Genomic DNA, 24,059 nt, shown 5'->3' with positions numbered 1-24,059 from the left:
GGAAAGAGTGCTTTTGCAGGAAAGTGCTGATACAAGCCCACCCTAGTGCCGTTTGGGTTGTATAGCTCAAGACATGACTGAACAGAGAAGTGAAGTCGGTCACCTCAAGATTCGAGCTTGCTTGCTGCTGGTGGTGTGCCTATGGCAATGGACACAGCAAACTCTGGCAACACCATGCCAGGATGGTGAACTGAGAATAATCCATAAAGAGGAAAAGAAATGCTGCCCCAAATGCAGCTCAAACACAGGTAAGGGAATGATGTGTCTGTCTTCTTTCTGTTTGTCAATATTGTTTTATTTCAACCAGGGTAATCAAGTGTGGGGAACAGGCCTGTGTGTGTCTGTATGTAAATGTATCTTGAGTAACTGTATATGCAAAACAAAACGGCAAGGGCTTCCCTCCTGCCCCCTAAATTCATAATGTGCCTTAGCTATAAACTTCAGAGTGGATTCATGTTTCAGATTCGTTATGTGCTTATAGTTGTTATTCTGTAGTGGGAAAGGGAAAGCTAAGTTTCTGTGGGTTGGTCTTGCTCACTAGGAAAGAAGGTGTTTACTTAACACTGATTCCGAGCCCTTGCTCCATTCAAACGTGGTTTCAAAGTTTGTCTGTGCCATTCAGACTTCAGAGGGAATACAGGGAGCGATGCTCTCTGTAAGGCTGTTCTTTGCAATTTGTGGTCCTAAAGAGTAGGAAGCATCCCACTTCGGTCCCTCCATCCCACTGGCCTGTGCTTGTCCCAGAAGTAAATGCACAGACAAGGTCTCAGGTTATCATTAGTTTCAACAGCCTGTTCTAACCTGTATCCTTGCCTGATCTTAGGATGGTGGTGAGATGGTAGTGGATTCTCACTTGCCTGTGATTTTAAGTCAAATTAAGGCACTAGAGGTGGAACAGGCTAGCTGCAGGACTTACTGGGTGACATTTCTGTGCCTGTTAGGCTGAAGAACAGAACAGGTGATTCTAATGGCCTCTTCCATGGTCCCAGGAACAATCATACTATTCTTCCTAATTTAGTGCTGTCCATAACGGTAGCCAGAGCTGAACAGTAGGGAACATGCAGCTGTTTGTATGACCTACAGCAAGGAATGCACCTTCCTTTTCTGTTTGTCCCGAAACAGGGTTGCTGGAAGCCTTGTCTAGCTAGGATGGTAGTGCTGTTGTTCTGCAGGTTAGCGACAAAATAGCTGAGAAGTTACATCTTTCATTGGTGCCTAGGTAGGGGTCAGCCTCCCACCTATTAGTAGCTTGAATATATCTGCCTCAACCGACAACAAGGACGCTGAGTTCCCTGTGGAAGGAGTGAGTGGACACATGGGATTTGTGGGAATGAGCAATAAATAAGTGAAGAGCTATAGAGTCCTCGGTAGTGTGGAGACCCCAGGGTTATCTCCCTTCCCACTGAGATGAAGTCATTCAGCATGAGGTAGGAGAGTCATTGCTTGGTGGGATCAACTCCAGAATCACCCACTAGTAATTCACAGAAGGAAGCATCCCCAAGCTGTTTGCTTTTGGCTGCCAGACTTCATTAAGTTTTGAAGGCCAGTAAGAGGAGGCCAGTGGGCAGAGGAAGATGTGGGCAGTTCCTGGTGGCCCTGTACATTCCATCACCAACCTCAGGAAATAACCTTTGCTTGATCTTTGCTGCTCACTGTGGGTTTTTAAGCATGCTATTGAACTAGCCAGCATTTCCCTCTATGTTTTTTTTTTCTTTAAGGTTATAGAGCTTCCTGGTTCAACAGCACTTTTCCTCTAACTGGTCTCCAACTGCCTGAAGGACTGCTTGATACTGTTTACTGATGGGATCAGTATATATGGTCAATCCCTTGCTTTCGTGAACCCAGGAGCCTCTCAGAATCAGAGATTATATTTTTTGAGTGCAAGCAAAGTTCACAACAGAACTCCTCTAGAAATAGAAGGACAGAGGGTAGGAAGGGTGCTGGGTTTATGGCTTGGATTTAGACCCACTTCTGCCAACAGAGTGTAGGAAGCAGCTGCTGCTGTTAGGAAAGGCATGGAAAAGGAGCTCTAGCTTCACTGGCCAAGGATCTTTTGGGCACCCCTCCTCTAACGTGGCTGAGCCTAACTGAGAAGAGCTCTGGCACTGTCCTGAGAACTGGCTGGATGGCTAGTTAATGTGTAGTGCCCCTTCTTTGGGGCACTGGCAGCGCCCTCCTCACCCCACAGTGTCTAAATCTACACAATGTAGTAAAGCAAACCTGCTGCCTTACTTCTGTCTACCATGACCTACACTGGTATTCCAGATAAGAGAGAAGGGTTACAGTGGTGAGTCATGCAGTGCTCAGATAACCATGGTGTAAAAATCTGAGTGGTGCTGAATTTGAGTACTCTAGACTTTATCCGGTATGCATGGGAGTGACATCTTTCTGGTATCCATTTTTCCCACCACAGCACAGTAAGGAACTATTTCACCTGTGTCAGCCAGGAAGACTAATGGTTAAGTTAATTTCTGGCCTCTATGACAAAGGCAAGTCTAACTTCTTTCTTCTTGACAGGAGACAACAGCACATGTCCAAATAATGCGGACGATGACTGCAGATGTCATCAGGGATACAGCTGTATTGATAGTGCATGTCTCTACTGCAAGAAGCTGCCTGAATGTGCCGAGGGCGAGGAGCTGGTTAAGCGTGGTAACAAAAGAAACGCAAATGACTCTAAAAGTCGGAGTTGAATATGAGTGGCTGGCTGAGCAGCAGACAGTTTCCTTCACTTACTATAACCTGCTTTTGGGAAGTCTCGTGATGCAGAGAGAAATGGCATGCATTTATACCGTGGCCTCTGTTGCTAAACCCCTTGCTTCCCTAATTTATAACTCTTCCCTTCCTAAATTTGAGCCTTTCACTTTCATGCTCGGACTTTCAGTATTATTTTTCTTCTAAGCTGCTAGAACTGTCGGTAGAAGACTGTTTTACTCTGTGTTGCCTCTTAACTTTACACCCTCTGCTGTCAGATCAGGCTATTCGGTACCTCTTCTGTAAGGGGTCCGCCCATACATTGCCCAAAACACACAGGTGGCAAGAACTGCCTATGTGTTTCTCCAGGGGGGTGATTCATAATGCAGAAAGAGTGTCGAGGGAACGCATTGTGCTCTAGTCTGTTGTATCCCCATCTTTCAGTAAAGGCACTGACCACTGATAATGCATGTTCTCTTTTCTTGTAGGCATCGTAGACTTCACATTCATATGTAAACCGTGTGAGACAGGAACCTATTCTAATGTTAAGAATGGCAGGTGCCGTAACTGGACTGAGTATGTATTTATTGATACTTTCCTTCTTTGGAAATACGCGTGATAAAATTCTTAAATGATTAATAGTTAAATTAGCAAATAAAATTGGATCAAAGATGAGATCACCAATGAGGTTAAATGATTAGTTTTTTAAATTCAGCAATATATGATATTTCTCTCTCATTTGGCTTTATAAATAGTCGGTCTCAAAGCAGAACTTAAGACAAACTGCTGTGTATTCAACTTGCTTCCAAGTCCAGCTCAAACTGATGCAAAATTATTCCAAACATGGACATCACTTGAAACACAGAGACTAAAAAAAGTCTGCACATAAATAATTGTGATGTAGTGTTATCTTGTCGGGGAACAGCCATAACTTTACCTGCACTGCTATAAAAAGGAAAAAAAGGAAACAAGTTGTGGAAAGAGTGGAGGGAAGGAAGAAAGGGAGCCAAGAGAAAGGCTGGAAAGGAATGAAGGGAAAGGCAGGGACATTCTAAATGTGACTCTTATTCTTCTTTTAGTTGTGAAAGTTCTGGGTTTCTAACAATCAAGCAAGGCAACAGTACACATAATGCAATATGTGGTTTCCCTGCTAAAGATTTGGAGCAAGGTACCTTCTCACAATGATTTGTTTCTTTGAGCCTGTAACTTTTCTCTACACTTCTTCAGTTGGTGACTTGCTGCATAGTTATCATCCAGAGCTTGCTGTCATGAAAATTTGCTTTGAAAATTACTGTTGTGTTTCTTGCAATATTAATATAGGTAGAATTGTTGACCTGGGCAAAGATTCCACCATTAAAGCACTATCAGTAATAAAGGTAGAGAGAAGCCCAACAATTGTCCTTGAATAGAGCACACTTACTTGGCAAATTATCACAGTTTTCCATTGAACTGCTCTTGCTGCTTTGCTAGATTTTCTTAGGAAGACAATAGCTTAGTTAGTCATCCAGTTCCTTTACAAGTATTGGTTGAGTCCACAAGAGCCGGAATTGAAATCTCATGTCTCATCATGGATCAAATTAGATAGGAATACGTGGGTACAGGCTTTGCAGGTACTGAGTATCTTGAAGACAGCAAGCTGCACTGCTCCTGCCTTTCCCCCCACCCTTGTCCCTACAGTGAATTGGTGCCTTTCAGGTCTGGGCCCTTCATTCAGAGAAACTGTTAGTTCTGCTGAGACAAATTGCAGAAAGGTGCTGCTTTTAACTTCTATGAGGCAGACACAAGTGTGACAATTTGGCTTGCTGTAGTGCTGTTCAGGGAAACATTGAAGCCAAATCCCCCCCCAAAAGCAAAAACCAAAACAGAGTAGATAGATCAAGCGATAGCTGCGAGAGAGAGAGAGATTGAACAACAAAGAAATCAGGCATGTGGGGTTTTTTTGCATGAATGCTTCTTACCACAGACAGTGATCTATTGCACCCTTGACTTAGAGCATCGCAGTTTTATTGTTAATACCCGCACTGTTTTTTTTCCTTGGAAAATTATTTTCCACAGAAAGAGGAAATTAATCTCTAAATTTCCTTGGAAGAACTGCCTTTCCTTTAACAATAGTTTGGGCACATGATTTCTTAATCTTTATTAAATATATTTAATTGCAGCTCCTATTACAAATGACTCTCGATATACCACCATCCTGGCCATCCTTACTGCAGTGGCTGTATTTGTTCTCATCTTGCTGACCTTCTTCTTGCACTTCTGCATATGGTCACTGAAGAAAGAAAAATACCCCACAGCTGACGGTACGTGCACCTTTGTGGACTTCTGTGTGGCTTTTCAGTGGCGAACAACGTGTCCGTTGATCCAGAGTCAGAACGGAGTAAATTAAGTTGAATAAATAGAGTAAATACAGATTTGCTCTGTGATTTTGGGCGGGTTACTTAGTTTCACTAAGATGCAGTGCATCACCTGTACCTTTGTCCTTTCTTCAGAGAGAGGCTGTATTGGTAAAGGTAATGGGCAGCTAACTGACTTCTGTGAAGACCTCTTGTATGTGCAGTCCTTTTGCTTATTCTCACTGCAGATCTGGAACATAACTTCCCTAGGCTGCCGGTGGCTTCACAACCGCCACACCAGAGAGAAGAGACTTACAGCTGCCAGTTTCCAGAAGAAGAACACGGAGACAAAGCACCAGAAGAAAAGCCTTGCTATTTCCACCCTCAGAGTCTACAATGAAAAGAGATAAATTGCCATGTGCTGTGAGAGTGGGGAGCTGAGCTCAGCTTTCCAAAAAAAAGAAGGGAGGGGCTGGGTGCGTAAGGCATCATTATATACATAGCAATAAGGAATGGGTTTGGGGGGAGTTTCCCTTTGTTTCTTCTCAACAAACCTAGCATTTAGAAACAGAAAAACTGCTAAGTCGGGCTGACATTCGGTTCAGCTGCATTGCGTTACTGCAAGTTTCCTGGGTTGTTGGAGTTTTTTTTTCATTGATGCTCTTTTCAACTTTGTCTGGGACCAGGGGCCCTTCTTGTCATTATTCCCCTTTGCATCTTCTGCACGTGTCTCCGTGGTGCTCCCACAGATTGATACGCGCGTAGAAGGCTGGCGTCCCGCCATCGGTCCCTTCAGTGCTACGGGAGATACAGTAGTACCTGTCGGGCACTCTCACAGCTTTCACAGGCTATCCGTATTTCCAGCTATTTATCCTCTCCTATAACTCAGCAATCCTTGGTACCTGGAATACTGAATTACAAAAGGGAGACTTCTGAACGGCTCAAATGAGGATCACGCTGTCTAGAGGAAGGCATTCGGTTTGATGCTCTCTTCTCACCTAGTTTGTAGAGTAGGGAAAGACAGTGGAAAACAGAGAAAAGCCCGACGTGTTCTTGATGCTTTTTCTCCCCACCCCGGAACAAGAAGCAGAGCGTCTGCTGGTGTATACCGGCATAGCTCCGGTGACTTGATCATCAGCTGAAAGTTGTTCTCCTTACTGAAAATTGTACCATGGAGGATTTTTTTGTGTGTGTTAGATTAGTGCTCCTCCAGTTTCATGGAGCTCTAACACGGCTAGAATTAATTGTTTTGCCTGAATTTAAAGGGGCAGGGTTTCAGCTGGAGTTGGTTGCTTTCTGTGAATTGACACTGATTTCAAATAAGAATATAGCCTCTGGCTTTAACTAGTTAAAACTCGTATGTCTTTTTTAATATAATTATCTTTGTGTTACGTGACTGCAGTAATAGATTCAAAGCTCTGGATGCCTTCTGGTTTGGCCTTCTGGTGAAAGCTGCTTGGAGTAGACTCTTTTATGACCGAATCAGCTCTGGGCAAAAATGAGTTTTGACTCAGCCTTCACATGAAGGGTTATAAATATCTCACAGTACAGCCATTACATCAGCTTCCTCAGGATTTCTTACAGATAATGTAAACAGTACAGGGCTTCTAAATTAAATCCTAACAGAATAATGAAATTTCGGTTAATCACCTTACTAAATACTCAGAGGGGATTATTCCAAGTCTGAATGATACGCTGTTTTAAGTAGGGCTCTGTGAAATTACAATAGCTGCAGAGCAGAAGTTATTGCCTCCACAGATGTGTGTTGCAAAAGCACTTGAACAGAGAATCCTAGGAAGTGGGACAGGTTATTACCTTGGTAAGCCAGTCACGTAGCCTCTGTGCTCCAAGGCAGGCTTGGTGAGCCTGGGTAATGATCTGCCTGTTAGACTTTCATTCAGGTGACTCCATGACCTCTCTAGGCAAGCCATTCTAGTGACTGATCTCAAATCAGAGGAGGAGAGTGATTTTGTTAGTTAAAATTTATATTATCCATTATGATTATGAGGAAGAATTGACTCTTCAGCATCTTTTTAAGCATTCATAAACTATCATCTCTGCTTGATTGCTCTGGGCTCTTCTCCCACTTCACAGGCTGTGGTTTCTGGACCTCTTAGCTTCTCTCTCTAAGCTCTTTCCAGTTGGTCTTTCTTGACACCTTCTCTGGAGGAGGTCTTGGCAAGCTTGAATAAAGCTGAAGGATTAATTTTATTATTTGTGGACATGGTTTTATTGCTGAACATTTCTTCAGTGATTATGTCAAGAGGAGTTATCCTGTCTTTTTGTTTTGGGGTGGGTTTTTTTGGTGCATTATAGAATCTTATCATAGAATCACAGAATGGTTTGGGTTGGAAGGGACCTCTAAAGGTCATCTAGTCCAAGCCCCCTGCCGTGGGCAGGGACATCTTCAACTAGATCAGGTTGCTCAGAGCCCCGTCCAACCTGACCTGGAATGTTTCCAGGGATGGGGCATCCACCACCTCTCTGGGCAACCTGGGCCAGTGCTTCACCACCCTCAGCGTAAAACATTTCTTCCTTATATCTAGTCCATATCTACCCCCCTTTAGTTTAAAGCCGTTCCCCCTTGTCCTGTCACAACAGGCCCTGCTAAAAAGTTTGCCGCCATGTTTTTTATAAGCCCCCTTTAAGTACTGACAGGCTGCAAGAAGGTCTCCCCGGAGCCTTCTCTTCTCCAGGCTGAACAACCCCAACTCTCTCAGCCTTTCCTCATAGCAGAGGGGTTCCAGCCCCCTGATCATTTTCGTGACCCTCCTCTGGACCTGCTCCAACAGGTCCGTGTCTTTCTTACGCTGAGGGCTCCAGAGCTGGACGCAGTGCTCCAGGGGGGGTCTCACCAGAGCAGAGCAGAGGGGCAGAACCCCCTCCCTCGACCTGCTGGCCACGCTGCTTTGGATGCAGCCCAGGATACGATTGGCCTTCTGGGCTGCAAGCGCACGTTGCTGGCTCATGTCCAGCTTTTCATCCACCAGTGCCCCCAAGTCCTTCTGGGCAGGGCTGCTCTCCATCCCTTCATCCCCCAGCCTGTATTGATACCGGGGGTTGCCCCGACCCAGGTGCAGGACCCTGCACTTGGCCTTGTTAAACCTCATGAGGTTCACACAGGCCCACTTCTCCAGCTTGTCCAGGTCCCCCTGGATGTCATCCCGTCCCTCTGGTGTGTCGACCGCACCACTCAGCTGGGTGTCATCGACAAACTTGCTGAGGGTGCACTCGATCCCACTGTCTGTGTCATTGATGAAGATACTAAACAGTACCGGTCCCAATACGGACCCCTGTGGGACGCCACTCGTCACCAATCTCCATCTGGACATTGAGCCGTTGACCACTACCCTCTGGATGCGACCATCTAACCAGTTCCTCACCCACCAGACAGTCTACCCATCAAATCCATACCTCTCCAGTTTAGAGAGAAGGATGTTGTGGGGGACCATGTCAAAGGCCTTACAGAGGTCCAGACAGACGACATCTGTAGCCCTTCTTGTGTCCCCTGATGTAGTCACTCCATCACAGAAGGCCACTAGGTTGGCCAGGCAGGACTTGCCCTTGGTGAAGCCATGCTGGCTGTCTCGAATCACCTCCCTGTCCTCCATGTGCCTTAGCATAGCTTCCAGGAGGATCTGTTCCATGATCTTGCTGGGCATAGAGGTGGGACTGACTGGCCTGGAGTTCCCCGGGTCTTCCTTTTTTCCCTTTTTAAAAACGGGGGTGATGTTTCCCCTTTTCCAGTCAGTGGGAACTTCACCGCACTGCCACGACTTCTCAAATACGATGGAGAGTGGCTTAGCAACTTCATCCGCCAGTTCCTTCAGGACCCACAGATGGATCTCATCGGGTCCCAATCTTGTAACTGGGTGAAATAATTGTAAGGGAAAATGAAGTGCAAAGGGTTATCCCTTCACTGTAATGTATTCCTCCATAGTCCTAGTTTTAATCTTCTAACTTCTTTGTTATTGTGTTTACTGCAACTGACATCCATATACCTTAGCTTCCCCTTCATGTAGAATGAGAGCAGTGATACTTCTCAACCCTAAAAGGATGTTGTGAGACTTAATTAGTACTTTCAATGTATTTTTGCCATCTTTGATTGTCTTACTGTTAATCATTCTGTTGCTGAGAATTTCTCCCATAGGTATCCCTATGTGAAATTCACTTAAAAAGAGAGAGTTTTCCTCCATTGCTTTGGGAAACGTGCAGATTCTTAATTGAGGTGAACTGGAGATTCAGCCAAGGAAAGGTGAAAGCATTGGACTGGATTAAATACGGTAACTTTTTTAAAGTGTAAGACTGTCTCTGCCTTGTAAGCAGTTTCGCTGTGGGATTTAATATACTCAGAAGTCTAAACACCAGTTAGTAAAGACGCTTCTTACAGCTCCTTCTGTGTTGGCCCTGTTTACTCTCAGCTCTGTATTAATCCTTGTTGTGGTTTAACCTCAGTCGGCAACTGAGCACCACGCAGCCGCTCGCTCACTCCTCCCCCCGCCCCCCCGGTGGGATGGAGGAGAGAATTGGAAGAGTAGAAGTGAGAAAAACTCGTGGGTTGAGATAAAAAAGTTTAATAATTGAAATAAAATAATAGCAGCAATAATAATAATAATAATAGTAATATACAAAGCAAGCGATGCACAGTGCAATTGCTCACCACCTGCCGACCGATGCCCAGCCGGTCCCCGAGCAGCGGCCCCCCCCGGCCAGCTTTCCCCCGGTTTATGTACTGAGCATGACGGCACATGGTATGGAATGTCCCTTTGGCCAGTTGGGGTCAGCTGTCCTGGCTGTGCCCCCTCCCAGCTTCTTGTGCCCCTCCAGCCTTCTCAGTTGGTAGAGCATGGGGAGCTGAAAAGTCCTTGACTAGTGTAAGCACTGCTCAGCAACAGCTAAAACATCGGTGTGTTATCAACATTGTTCTCATCCTAAATCCAAAACACAGCACTGTACCAGCTACTAGGAAGGAAATTAACTCTATCCCTGCCGAAACCAGGACAACCCTTCTTTTTTTTTTTTTTAATATTTTCAACAAGTTTTCTGATTGTGACCTCTTGTAAAGGTAAAATAAACTTGAAAATTGAATGAAGTGCCTATGTGATATAATTAAGCAAATTGGAAAGGAAGAGTTTTATTCTTTAGGTTGTCCCAGTGTTCTTGAGCGCACTTAGTTTTACTTTCCCAATTCACTTCCCCTCTCTTACAGAACTCTGGCTATTTCAGCAATGTACCCCCAGCCAAACTCTTCTTTCATTGAATTTTAGATTGGTGCACTTGCGCTTTTTTCCCTTTTTAAGCAAGTGGTTTAACGTTTCCTGGCTGGTGGCTAAACCAGCTTTTCAGCTACCCACTACCAAAATATCAGGAAACTCTGGCTGACGATTTTTTCCGTTCCTGACAATGGCAGAGAAGCAGCAACATTTTGGGCAAAAAAAAAAAAAATGCAACAGAGCTTACTATTTGAGGAATGAGAGATTTGAGTGTCTAGTGGAAGTCTGTGCCTCTGGCAACAGGCGGCAAACCTTGGTGAGGTGCACAAGACTTTCTGGGCTGTGGGTGTTGAATAGCCGGCACTACTGCCACTTAATACTGAAACATGATGAGCAGAGCCGTATTATTCACTGGAAATTTGCAGAGTGGCCTTTTGGATTTCTTTATGCCTACCTTGAAGAGCGGTCCCGCTTCCTGCTTACCTAACCACCTGACTGTACGGCTGCTTATTGATGGGAAAAGCAACCCATTTCCTGACTTCTTAAAGCTCCAAGTCAAAGGGAAAAACCCAAAGTGTGAATCATTTAAGCCCTGGAGAATTTCAGTAAAAGAGCTGTTCTTTGCATCAAAGGAAATGAAAGCTATTGGCTCAGAACAGTGAGCTTGTAAGAAAACACAATATTTAAGTTTCCACTTAGAAAGAATGATAGCTTTATTTTATCAGTGTGTAATTACTGTAATATTTGAATCAGATCATGGCTGAATTTTCAGCTCAAATCCCAGAGTTTATGGGGTTTTTCAAGTTCTGATTTGAACTTCAGCTTGATTTCTGTATATGGACTGTAGGTTAAAAAAGGCTTCTCCCTCGAATCATTTACATCCAATTAAATGTCTGTGATGGTTTTTTTTTTTTTGCTTTAATCTCTGTTCAAAAGAGAAAAAAAAAAATCCCTGAAAAATATCCCAAAGTTTCTAGAGGCTAAGTGATCAAGCAATTTCAGAAATACGTTTCATTAAAGTTATTGTCATGAGTAAATAGTTAAAATATGATATATGGTGATATCTAAAAAACCAAAAAAGTGTTCCTTGACAGTGCTAACAAAAAGGCAAATATGCAGACTCCGAAACGACAACATTAAATTATGGCTTAACTGTTTTACACGATATGTAGGTGAAGCTTAAAAGCTTGTTTATGGAAAAAAATGCAATTTTTTGTGGGACAGTTGGTAGCACGTAGTCTGTGTTTTATTAGGATTTGTCCAGCACTTATCTTAAGCTTGTCTTTGAGTTGTCCTATGAGCTGAGGAATCTAATTGTAAAAAAAGCTCTTGAGCTGCCAGTGATGAGTAAAGACTTGTTGCCATTTAGCGGGAGTCTTTCTTAGGTGCCTATTTTGTCATAGCAGCCTGGGGGGAGTTTGCCCTCACCACCAATCTTCATGCTGTCCCTGACTTCGCACCCTTGAATCCATCCAAGAGGTAAGGACGTGGATCGCTCCGTCGCAGCCACGGCTGGGCATCGGGGCCGGGGGTGGGAGCTGGGTTTGTGCTGCCGCCGCCGCTGCTGCAGCCGCCGAGCGGCCAAGGACAGAGGTAGCTGCCGCTCCGAGGGCTGTGTCTCTCCCCCATGGCGGGTGCGGGCTGGGTGTCGCAGCCCAGGGGAGGCTGTCTGCCCGTCGGGTCATGCCGATCAGCCTCGGCTCTGGGGTAGCTGGTGACGTGGAGCTCTGCTGGCGGTGTCCGTCTTTGGCTGTTAAGAGAAGCAACCCTCGGGTGATGTCTTGGGGTTGGATGTGGTGGTGGTGTCTGTCTGTCTGTGAGGCTGGGGAATGCCTCTGCACCCCTTCTCCACGGAGGCAGGCTGCCTGCTCCCGGACTCGGAGGGCTCTGCGTTCAACTGTGATAGCGTTTCACGGGGTTTGCCCGGCTGTTAACCTCTGTCGTGCAGCCAGCGCTGTTGCTTTTGTTCGTTGAGGAAATGGTAGATAAAAACAGTGTTGCACACAGATGTGTCCCGCTGCAGCCTCCATATGAGTGAGGACTCTGAAAAGCGGATAGCGCTTATCTAAGAAATTTCTGAACAATTCTGTTTATACAACAGAGTTGGAAGAAGTCTCCTACATGCTGAAAAGCGTGCCTTTTCGTTCCGCTTTCCATTCTACTTGAGACAGCCTCACGCTGCCAGGGTGTGTCGAGTGTCTCAGACCCGGTCAGCAAAATCTTTCACCATCTTAAGAGCCAGCTCTTTTAGCACATGTGCTTTAATAATACTTAGAAAAGAACACCACTGACAAATTTTAAGAAGCTACTAATATAACACGGTTTGTGATTTCTTAGAAGCTGACACCACTTAGCCGTGCCTGAGGCTCCCTTGCCTGCCCCCGTAGAAGGGGGAAGTGGCTGGCATAGTGAGAACTGAAACCGGCCTTCAGGAGGGGAACCTCCGATTGCTGCGAGTTCTGGGATCTTCCAGTGACCTAGCTCTGAAGTTAGAACCAAGTTTAGCAGCTTTTCTCTGAGTAACGTACATTGTTTTCCTGATGCCACATCCAGTGTCGCCATTTAGCGTTTTGTGCTTCTAATCTGGATCTGTGTTCTCAAAGTTTGACTTCTAAAATGAAAAAGGTATGACAGCAAAATTTCAGGGCAGGGGAATGGCACCTAGCAGAGGAGAGGCGTTATCTTTCTATCTTTGCTTTTGTGCACCTTCTCCAAAAGTTTAATAAAAAAAAAATCTTCTGGATCTACAGTTCTTCAGGATTTTCTCTATGTGTAAATGTTTATGAAACTTCACACTCTTCACACAAAGTTTTAAACTTTGATTAAAACAATGTTTGATGCTTAGAAGTGGCTTGCTGTTCAGATTCAGAGAAGGACCTTCCCACACAGTTTTAGGAAATGCAGGGCAGCAGTTAGGAGAATAAGGCGATACCCTTTTATATAGTCATTCGCTTACATGCATAAATAATGATCACGGGTGTTTGGGGCCCCAGTGAGCTCTGGGGATTTCTTCATCTTTTATCTGCACAAAAGAGCGAAAGAGTAACTTTCACAAGGATAAGAGGATAAGCGAAATGCTTGAGGTATAGAAACGGCTTTTCTCGTGCTAGAGGTTTTGCTCAAACAGAAGGCAACGAAGGGTACGTGCAGACAGTGTTTTGTTATGCTGCCACGTCTGCGCATGATTCCTGCAAATTATTAGTGTTTTGAAACTGAAGAAAGTAAAACAATATTTTCACGGGACTTCCTGTCCTTAATTCTTTTTGTCGCCTTTCCCAAGGAAAGGGAAATTAAGCAATTGTGTGATTACACACCTGTTTTTCCAAACAACTTTTCAACTTATCACCTAGTTTCAGCCCAACCCGGCAGAGGTGTTCAGTTCTTAAAAGCCTCAGGAAAAGAGACTCATTATTTACGGTGCTTGTGGTCACACCTTTGTTAGATTTTTTTTTTTTTCCTTCTAAAATTGTTGAAATTTTTTTTGCAGTACACGTAGCTGTCTGTTTTCTTGATTTACACGTGGCCAGCGTAGGCTGCATAAAGGAAAAATCGGGATAGATCAGAGACCGTGGGACCACACAAAGCTTGTTCAGGTGACTTTGCAGCTATATCATGGATGCAGCCTGGATGATTAACCTTCAGATAACTGAGAACTGTTTGGAATTAAACGCTTGGTTGTTTTCGTTTGTAGCAATGCTTCCTCTTCAGTGCTACATGTATGTAAAGTGGGGAAAAAATTCTTAAGGTGTTCAAAATCCAAATTAAATACTTTGAAATCGTCAAAATTAATAGATTTGATTCAACCTGGAGGTTTTTGGTTTGTTCTTCTTAGAGGGTAGAAGACAGCAATGAGTATTTGGGGAAACAATTTTTGGTTTGTGAAAACTTCCAGGATTAACATTCCTTCTTGATTTGGGCAGGGAAGAAAAGCCATAGAAAAGGGGCTGTTCACCATCAAGAAGTGCACTATGCCTGCCATTTCAAAGGAAGGCAGTGGCTCTCCAAACCAACAGCTACCTGAATGCTGCTTTCTACACATGGTTTAGGCTCAGGTGAATGGGTTTTATTTGTAGTATTTACACGGTATTTTACAATGTTTCTTTTTCTGATAAGAAACAGGCAATAAATATAGTAAGAAAATTGAAAAAGATTTCTCCTTGAGGCATATGTACAGCTGAGATCAGAATCAGAAGATCCTACAGTGATTCCAGTGGCCCATTCAAAACAGCAGCCAGTGGAGAATAGTTCCTGTGCAGACCATTATTCACCTCTCAGTCTGAGCGCAGCTTGGTTTCCCATTTCCAGTCTATTCTTACTCATTCTTGCAGCTTCTTCAGTTTCTGTTGGGATCGTATTCAGCATGCCTCCTCATCATTGCATGCTAATGTCCTACTGATGCTGCCGGGTTTTCTTAGGGATGATTGGTGGTGGCTGGAGAGTCAGAGGATCAAGGATTTTCTCTGGCTGGAAGATATTTTCATCACGTGAATATCCTAAATCTGCCAAGAATTTACACACTAGATAAACATAGCCACGCTCAACTATAGAATAGCCATATTGATTAAGAAATACTCAGAGCCCAACATCTCTTCTGCTTTTAAAGCATCCACTCCTGATTCACCTTTCTCTCCTCTGAGCCAAGATAGGGTTGTCCACTGTGTAGGGTGTGCTATATGTGCTGGCCAACAAAAAATGATTGACTCTGAAAACTAGAACCTGATAAGGTCCTATTTTGAAGGACCTACTTGGAACTAACTCCTGTTTACATGGCTGTAACTTCCAGGGAACCAGGTCATAAGCTGGTAGTGCACTCATGGGTATTTTAGGAGGTAGTGTGACATAATGTGTCTCTAGCTTCATGAAATAGAGCCCGGTGGCCTGCCTCCTCCCCTCAGTAGTTCTGCTTATTTCAGTATGTAATTTCCATTGAAATCAGTGCAAGTGGAGTGCTTAGGTATCAGTCTTTCAGTCCTAGAGTAGGTAGGTGTTTTGCCTAAGAGGACCCAAATTCAACCCCTGCTGACAGAGTGTTTTTCTTTTTTTAAATATCCACTGGTATTTTACTGGCCAAATGGATGAGTCTTATCGGGAGAAAGATAGGCTTGAAGACAACTCTCTACTCAGGTGAGTCTTTTGTGGAAAAGGAGAAGAAAAGTTGGGAGGATGATAGATCTTAGATGAATCTATGGCTGGGAAAGTCCCAGGCTTGAAAAGAGATATTGCTGCAGTAAAGTTCTCTGAAAAATACCTTCTGTAGGTAGAAGAGGCATTTTTCATAATCCTCTGCTGTGGAACAGGTGATAAGGATTGGTTCTGTCAGGCTTCCTGCAAGGCATTAGCAGGAAAAAGTTTGGTGATGGAGAGGTGTGCAAAGTTTGCCACGACACACAGTTTATTAGCCTATAGCAAGGAAAGTCACAAAGATGGGAAGACAACCCATCCTCAAGGCAAGCCTGAGCACCAGTGTTGCTCAGTTTCTCATTAGAATCACAGAATGGTTGAGGTTGGAAGGGACCTCCAGAGGTCACCTGGTTCAACCCTCCTGCTCAAGTAGGGCCACCCAGAACCGGTTGCCCAGGACCATGTCCAGACAGCTTTTGAGTATCTCCAAGGTTGGAGATTCCCCAACCTCTTTGAGCAACCTGTCCCAGTGCTCAGTCACCCTCACAGTAAAAAACTGTTTCCCTACGTTCAGACAGAACCTCCCGTGTTTCATAGCTCTCATCTTTCTTTTTCAGTTACGTACCTGTAATTTCAAACTGTAACCTGCCCAGCAGAGCAGATTTCTCCTTTGCCTGGATTCCAGTTAGGGGGAGTCTTCCCTTCAAAGAAGAAAAGAAAAAAGGTGCTTTTCCTTTGGCTTCCCCCTTTTCTCCTTGCTAGTCAGACATTTTCATCACTAGCTCCAGCTCCTTTTAGTTCTTCACTTATTTGCCCAGGATTTCCTGTTACCTTGTACGTGATTGCAGTTCTGTCCTCATCCACAGAGAGGAAAAGCAGATCTTCTGGAAACAGGATCAGCAGTCTTTCCTCAGAGTCCTGTGGAAAAGAGGCATCTTAGAGACAGCAAAAACGTTCAATAACTTCCACTCAGTGGATCCATCTCGGTCAAAGGCAGAATATGAAGTTTAATGACTGACAATACACCAAAACTCGGAACTGTCTGCAGCACCCAGTTGCTCCTGCGCCAGCCACGGATACTATTCTTTGTATTTCTTATTCAGGCTGGATAGTCATTGCTTAGAAGGCTGATAGGATATCACAAAGTGGTGAGGGGTTTTTTTAGAACAGGTCAGGCACACATCTGCAAGGAAACGTTTAGAAAATGTTGATCTTGCTGTGTGACTGGAAAGGGGTGGACTATCCCTCCCAGCTCTACTCCCTCGGAAGTTGAGTGCAACTGTTTGGACACGTTGTCAGAAGCAGCTTTCAGAAATACAACTGCATTTCCTTTTGTCTCTTTAATACTGTGGGACTTTGACATAATTGGCCTTTTCTTTTTTTTTCTTCTTTCCTTTTCTTTAAGCATCAGCTCCACGTGAGCCTAAACTTTCACTGGTTCCCGTCTTTTTAAAGCCACCCACATGTCAGAGTGGCATACGTTGTACGTTACCCCCATGCAGCCACTAGCCACTTGCACCATGGTCAAATGCTGTATCCTTCCCAGATGCTGAATAGGTTTTCCTTCCCACTTCAGAATGGTGTTACACAACAGATGTCTCATCAGCTCCCTTTTCTTCCACTGTTCGTCACACGGCACCTTCATTTTTTGGGGGACAGAGCAAAATGAGATAAAACTACAAGTATGATGTTTTTCAGGGTTATAGGGTGGTGAAAGAAAGGTATTTAGGATATATATATATGCTTGGAAATTGGGAAACCCATGATGAAGTTCCTAGTTAGCTGTGGGTTTCCTACCTACTTGAACTAAATCATGTGTACTGTCGTTTCATGAGCAGCAGGTGAGACAACCAAACAGCTTTAGCTATTAAAAGGGAAAGGTCTCATTTTCCTTCTCCCTCTCAGAAGAGGTTGTCCGAGACACTGGTTTGATTTGAATTCGAATTTCGTCTTAGTTCAAAGCACTTTGGGCTTGGCATTCAAGTCCCTTTATTGGGGGATATTTTCCTTCAGAGTAGTGCTGTCCAGCTAACAGGGGGCTGGGGTTTGATGTGGGCTCACGGTGTGCAGGGCTGGGCTGAGTCCTGGACGGATTGCTGCAATCTATATTGAATCCTTAGAGCAGGACCACCTGAGCTAACTACTGTAACATGAGCTTGTATGCACCAGCTACAAACAATTACGTGAACCGTAGGGAACATCAGAAATCAGCAGCTCTTAAGGATGGGTAGTCTGGGTTGCACTTTCTTCCCCCAAACTGAAGACAAGCATGCTGTTAGACACAGCTAAGGTACAGTGTCGCCCTAAAGTCTGTGCCATGCTAGAATCATAGAATCATAGAATGGTTTGGGTTGGAAGGGACCTCTGAAGGTCATTTAGTCCAACCCCCCTGCCGTGGGCAGGGACATCTTCAGCTAGATCAGGTTGCTCAGAGCCCCGTCCAACCTGACCTGGAATGTTTCCAGGGGTGGCATCAAGGACAAGCAGAGTGGATGTTTAAAAAGGGGGAAACCTTAGCAGAACTGTTAGTAAATAACACTGGGGAGCGGGGAATGACAAGCTGGCTTTCCAGTTGACTTTTACCCTTCAGGAACCTGAGGGTACCACGACATGGGCAAAAGCTTTGGGAGGGCTCGTTGCGTTGCTGTCTGTGAATTCCTCAAGGCACAGCTGCGTGGGTGTTTCCAATGGCAGTGTAATCCTGCCATCTTGTGACCCTTGTGGATGTTGCAGCGTGCAGTGTGTCGCTTGTGCGACAGTCAGCATGTATCAAAAAGTCTTTATTTTGTGACTGTAACTGAAAGGAAATGTAATTTTTTTTACCAGCGGAGTAGTTACATCCCAGGAACAAAAACGACCAGTAATTTTTCTAAAATCTCTCTTGAGCATAGAGTAGCAGTTGCAAATTTGCGTGTAGCAAGTTTACTTGCCACAGCCTAGAACAGCATCCTCAAGTAACACTACTGTTCATTTCCAGCCTGCATTCTAAAAATCCCTGAAAAACCCCGTTCGCTTTCAAAGCTGCCACAGTTTCCTATTTTCATCCCATTCCCTTCACATCTCTTCTGCATTGACTCACCAGAAAAGAGATACTATTGTTGGGACAGGCTGGGCAGTGAGCGTTTGCCATCTTGATTTGGTGCTGGAGGTGTTGAACCCACATGTCGAAGTCAGCTGAATTCTGGCAGCAGATGAGCCTGGATTCTATCATGGACCCTGTGCAAAGAAACATACGGGCCCTGGGTCTGAGGGAGGGTGGTTGCGACCTGCCTTTGAGCCTAGCGGGTGAATTCTGTGTGCTGCCCCTCCACTCTGTCGTTCATTATCTCTATAGCCACATTCCACCTGTGCTTTGATACCTCATGGTGAAACAAGCTCGTGTCTGTCTTGCGTTGTTCTTGATGGCAGGTACTGGGTTGGCACTGACACAATTAGGTAGCTTCCTTGTTCTAAATGCAGACATCAGCATTTGCCTCCTGTTTAGTTTAAGTAGAAAATTAGAGTAAAGGGGAACCTATAATTTATATTGCCTTGCACGTGGGGAATTCTGGTTAACCCTAAGGCATTCTTGGTTTAAGGCTGTGCAGCAGTTGTGTCTACCTGCAAAAACTAAGATTCTGAATTCCTTCCATGTCTCATCCCTCTGTGCAACTATAGCATATGCTGCATGTGAGAGTCCAGCCCAGAAAGGCATGGCATATTCTCCAGCATGGCTGAATGTTGGAGAGGAGGCATGTCCCTTCTTCAACAGACCTGCTCACGGCTGCATAGCCCCTCTCATCTTCTAGCCACGTAGGCCAGTCCTTGAAGGCTAGAGCATGGGTATCACTGCTTTGTGACTATCACAGGCCCCTTCAGGAACTGCAGAACAGGCTTACCAGAAATTTCAAATGTGTGGCTGATTGCACTTGCAATCTCTCTCAGACGCATCCCAGCAAGAGGAAGGAGACCCTGGTAGGGTAGGGAATTGTGTTAGAAATTGGTTGGTAACAACAAACTCTTTGCGTCCCACTGCGGTCCCTCTGATGTACAGCGGAATGCTTTTCTGCAAGCCAGGCTAAAGAATTTCCCATCCTTCGAACCTTTGACTTACAGAAGTCTGTGTGGGATGACATTCAGCTCAGCTGAAGACATAGGAAATCGGGGGGTTATTCGTGTTTCTCTACCTGTAAAATGACTGTCCCCCTTCATAAAGTGCTCTGAGATATAGGGGTGAGCTCCACCAATAGTCCAAGGCTGGTGTTGAAAAGTATTTTGTATGAACTAGATGGAATTGCATCTGCCTTGCAGCCTCCCCCTCTTTAATTCCTGCCCCACGCCCCAAACCATGCTAGAAGACTACACTCATGTTCAGGACAAAGAGGCCCTAGTTTGCATTTTGGACGCTGTATTTCATAAACTGATGATTTCTTTTCTGTGTCCTCTTACACCACCAATCCTAACTGATGGAGGGACTTAAGATTTTTATCGACTCCAATGTTACACGGATCAAGGACCTTCTTTCTGTAGTTACGAAGTTTCCCAGTTTGGCGCTCTTTTTTTCTCACATTTAGGATCCACAGGCATATACCAAAGACAGCCATCAGGAGACATTGCTGTGCTGAAGGCGGCTATGGATTCTGGATTATGTCTCTCCTTGGTACACCATGTCTGTTCTTATGACCTTCTTTCGATACCTCCTGGTTGATGCCTTGTTCACTTAGCTCGCTCCTACAGAGTTGCAGTCCCTCTCCCCGGGTAAACAAATGATAAGAGGCCAGCTAACATTATAGATCCTAGAAGTAGGCATATAAATAGAAACTGGCACTCCCTTTTCAATCCCTGGAGCAGACTCCCTCCCCTGTTCAAAGTAAGCTGAAAAATGGAGAATTGTGAGCTACTGTGCTAGAAAACATGCCAAAGCTCCCCTGAACTCAGTGAAGTGTCTCTGTCTTGGCTGATGGGCCCTGCAAATGTTTGCTCCATCCTGAGCCTTCCTCTTGGCCGGGCACCAAGGGTGGGTACTCTTTTTGCCATGTACCTGCTAGAGCTATGAGCAAAGAGTTATTTAGGAAATCTTGAATATGAACGTGGATACAACAGACACAAAAGGATTCTTGTGCTTTACCTCATAAACAAATGCCTTCTTTGTACGATCCACTGAAAGAATCAGCAAGTGGAAGGAGGACAGCACAATGTAGCATTCACACATCTCCTGCTGAAATAAGATCAATTATATCTTTCCTCCAAAATGTTTCCAATTTTTTTTTAGAAAAAGGAAATTATATTTCTTCAAAGCTCTTCACCTTCCCTTCCCTTCTGCTGATGCAGTACTTAACGCACGTACAGAGTGCTGATAGGCTGTCATGCTTAGTGACTAGTTGGTAACTAGGAACGATGCCGTGTTTAACTGCGGGACTGTCTTGCACTAGGTCGCACTTTGACTGAAGCTTTATGTCAGTACTTTGTAATTTTATATCATCTTCCCTTAAATAGTCTCTATGTGCTCTCTGAGCCCTGGTAAGCCAGGCCATGGCATTCCTGTGAGACGGGGTGGTTTTACTCGTGTGCATACAGCCAGATAAACAGTGATGTGCAGTTAGAGGCGTGAATCCGTGGCAAAGTTAGACTAGATCTCATTTCCCTCTTCTGACCCCATCAAAACCAAGGTAACGGCAATCACACTTCTACCAGTCGCCCCCAGTACCTGTGGAGAGGGCTTGATCGTTACACAAACAAATTTGCAACCATAATAACCAGTCCTTATCTCTTTGGGGAAAAGTATACAAGAAACTTCTGACAAAACCCCCTGTTTTTTCCCCTGGGGGATGAATGAAAAGATTCATGCTGCTCAAGGAAGTGGCTATGAAATCCATTCAGCTTTTGCTGGCACTGGTAAAAAAAGTTGAACGTATTAGCATTAACTCTTGAAAACAAAGGTCAGGACAAATTGTAGCTTTAGTCAAGCCCTGGGATTTGACAGTTATTTGGACAGGCTGTATGAAATCCAAATTTACCTCCACCTTATCCCTTGGGTATTAATCAGTGGTTAGAGTAAAAGGATGATTACCTCCATGCAATAACTTCTCAGAAAAACCAGGGAGGACCAAATAATTTCCCCAAGAGAGTGGATGTTCATCCCTTCCCAGCCGCTGATAGGCTGTGTGATCAACAAGTTCACTAGTTCCTCCCGCGTTCTTCCCCACAGTACTTCTGCCTGAAACAAACAAACATTAGCATGAGTTTCTTCTGGTAATCTTACCAGGAATATCCTCTAAAGTAAGACAAGTAGAGGTGGAAAAATGGAAACGAGAGCCAAACAATAATGATTTATAACACTAGCTAAAAGAGAGAAGGGGTGGTTTGGCAGCCCAGGCGGTGGGAGATTTGGATGTTGACCATATATGTGAATTCGCCTAAACCCCTTCCCCTCTCTCTGTCCATCTTCTCTCAACAGTGGTGATAAAACATCATGCCAGGAAAAAATTCAAAACTGACTTGTGATGACAAACTTTCTTGCATGTGAAATTGTAGAACAAAAGCTGAAAAACTATGCCTGGGCCTCAAAACAGAGAGAACTGTTGGTCACTTGCTTTCAAAACAGAGGGCATGTCATAGCCTCTGGCACTTTACTGTAATGGGATAACACATCAGGATAATGCCATGGTGGGTGAGATAAATAGGCCTCTGATTTCTTCCTTGATTCTACATACAAGTCTTTGCTTGCATGACCCTGCTCATACTCACATCTTCTGTTTCTGCCAGGATTGCAGGGTCCTTAGGATGGAGGGATGCCTCACTCTGGCCTTCTGAGTTGGACCACTTTCTGAAACGGAAGAGAATATGGAAAGGCATAGAAAAGCACTTACATGTGTTGCATTTTTTCAAAGAGAGAGAGAGATTAATGCTCAGCAAGCAGACAAATTTATGGATTTCTAGCAGAAATTTGGTGTATTTTAGAATATGCTATTTTCAGCAGGAATATTGGTTGGAAACAGCTCAGTGAACTCTAGGAAAAAAAATGCAGCAGATGCAGAATCAGAAAGCAGGCATGTCAGGGAATAGCACACCTGAACTTTTGGAGAACATACCACTAAATGTCCCCTCACATTAAGCAGAGACTAGGTCCTAAATTCAACAGAGCACTTAGACTCCTAATTTTCCACTGACATTGCATAGAAAAGAGTGTAGGGGTGATGAAGGCACTTTCAGTGTGCCTGCTTTCATGGACGAGGAAGGAATAACACCGTTTCTTGTAATATGGTGAAATTATGGAAGGAAATGTATAACGTAGCTCAACACTTGGCCTAAAGTAAAGAATACTGCGGTGGTATGGTAACAGTCTTCACGTATGTAAAAGACCTCTAGAAAGAGGAGGGGAACGATTTTTTCTTTTTGTCTGTGGTGCGTAAGATCGAGACAATGGCCTTACCTGCATTAAAGGTTAGCTATTAGGAAGAAACAATGGCTTGCCTGGGACATTGCAGAACCTTCATCACTGGAGGTTTTCAAGGACAGGTTAGACAAGCATCTGTCAAGCAAGATTTAGGAAGAGCTGAGGCTGCTCCAGAGGTGGAAGCAGGACTAAAGCCCTCCTGAGCTTCTTTTCAGGCCTCCGATCTCTCTCTGACATGTGACAGTCTGACTGAAAACTTCCATTTCTGACAAAACATGAGCCGTGCTTGCCAGAGCCCCAGGAGTTAGTTGTGATTGCCCGCCCAAAACAGAGAGTTACGTCCATGGCAGGAAGGAATGTTTCCACCTTCAGTTTCTCAAATGCTGACCCTCTATCTTAAAAGACCGTGACACCTGGGGGGACATATTGAGGAGAAGTAAGCAGGCTCTAGTTAGAAGATTAAGTGAGTCTGACACTTAGCGTTACTGTAAATTCTGGCTAGAAAAAGGGAAGAAGAGAAAGCTTTTCCTTTAAGGGAGTCATATTTGGACAGTAAATACAGCCACTGAGTTTGTCTCAAGCACCGAATGTCTTTCTGTTTGCGTGGAGCTGAGTGGGTTTTTTCACATGCCCCCAAAATTGCTACCTACCTGGTCCTGACCGTCTTCAGCAGCTCCACCTCATCCTGGCCTGTTCCTGCAGACCCAGCCTGCCTGGCGCTCAGGCTGCAGCATCCCATGCTTGGTCACCGGCTCCCCCGTCCACAGATGCTTGCTTCGAACTGATGCTGCATCACAAGATCACATGAATGTGCCCTGAACTACGGTCACTTAGAATGAGCACGGGAGGGGAAGGAAACACGCACGTACCCTTCAACTTACTGCTCATTTAAATTCCTCTTGGGGTAGAAGCAGCAGCGTCTGAGATGCAGAAGCATTTCCTGTTGGTTTTAAACCTCTCTCCCTTCCTCCCCGTCTCCCTGGTCCCCCAAGCGTCATTGTTTCCTGCCGAGATGGGGGCCTGATACCATAAGCATGTGCTGCGGCTTGGCTGTCACCTCAACCAAACGAAAAATGAAAGAGAGCCTTAATATAACCAGGTTAAATGGGCAAGGCACAGGGGATCTAATGAGTGAGGGAGCTGGACGTCCAGCTACGAATGATGGGACGAAGTGGGGGATTTCCACTGTTAAGCCTTAGGTTTAGTCTTTGCAGCTTCTCTCCCTGCCTTTTTGTGTAAGGACTTTGTATGTAGAAAGTTTGGCCTGTTTCTGGATTGCACTGGTCAGATCAACATTGTTTTTAAACGGGATGAGTTTTAATG

At 44.7% G+C, this 24,059-nt stretch overlaps 2 protein-coding genes across 2 annotated transcripts; one reads left to right on the top strand and one right to left on the bottom strand.

Annotated features, from left to right (window-relative positions):
• TNFRSF18 (TNF receptor superfamily member 18) lies at positions 1-7,232 on the top strand. The gene is given in 7 exon segments (XM_076356268.1): positions 1-248; positions 2,518-2,652; positions 3,183-3,270; positions 3,774-3,862; positions 4,854-4,994; positions 5,276-5,394; positions 5,396-7,232. Coding segments are annotated over 7 exon segments (789 nt in total). The 5' UTR covers positions 1-73; the 3' UTR covers positions 5,438-7,232.
• Positions 7,233-14,128: 6,896 nt separating this feature from the next.
• LOC143169006 (rho guanine nucleotide exchange factor 6-like) lies at positions 14,129-20,526 on the bottom strand. Its single transcript, XM_076356101.1, has 8 exons — positions 20,469-20,526; positions 19,240-19,312; positions 18,441-18,577; positions 16,854-17,000; positions 16,193-16,279; positions 15,987-16,062; positions 15,489-15,565; positions 14,129-14,704 (listed from the first exon to the last, which is right to left on the bottom strand). Exons 2-8 carry the CDS (start codon positions 19,289-19,291, stop codon positions 14,630-14,632), a joined length of 651 nt encoding a protein of 216 aa, XP_076212216.1. The 5' UTR covers positions 19,292-19,312; positions 20,469-20,526; the 3' UTR covers positions 14,129-14,629.
• Positions 20,527-24,059: the final 3,533 nt, after the last annotated feature.

Source organism: Aptenodytes patagonicus, chromosome 19 (genome assembly GCF_965638725.1).
Source record: "Aptenodytes patagonicus chromosome 19, bAptPat1.pri.cur, whole genome shotgun sequence".
NCBI classification, from domain to species: domain Eukaryota; kingdom Metazoa; phylum Chordata; class Aves; order Sphenisciformes; family Spheniscidae; genus Aptenodytes; species Aptenodytes patagonicus.
This window is presented reverse-complemented; position numbering and strand designations above follow the sequence as displayed.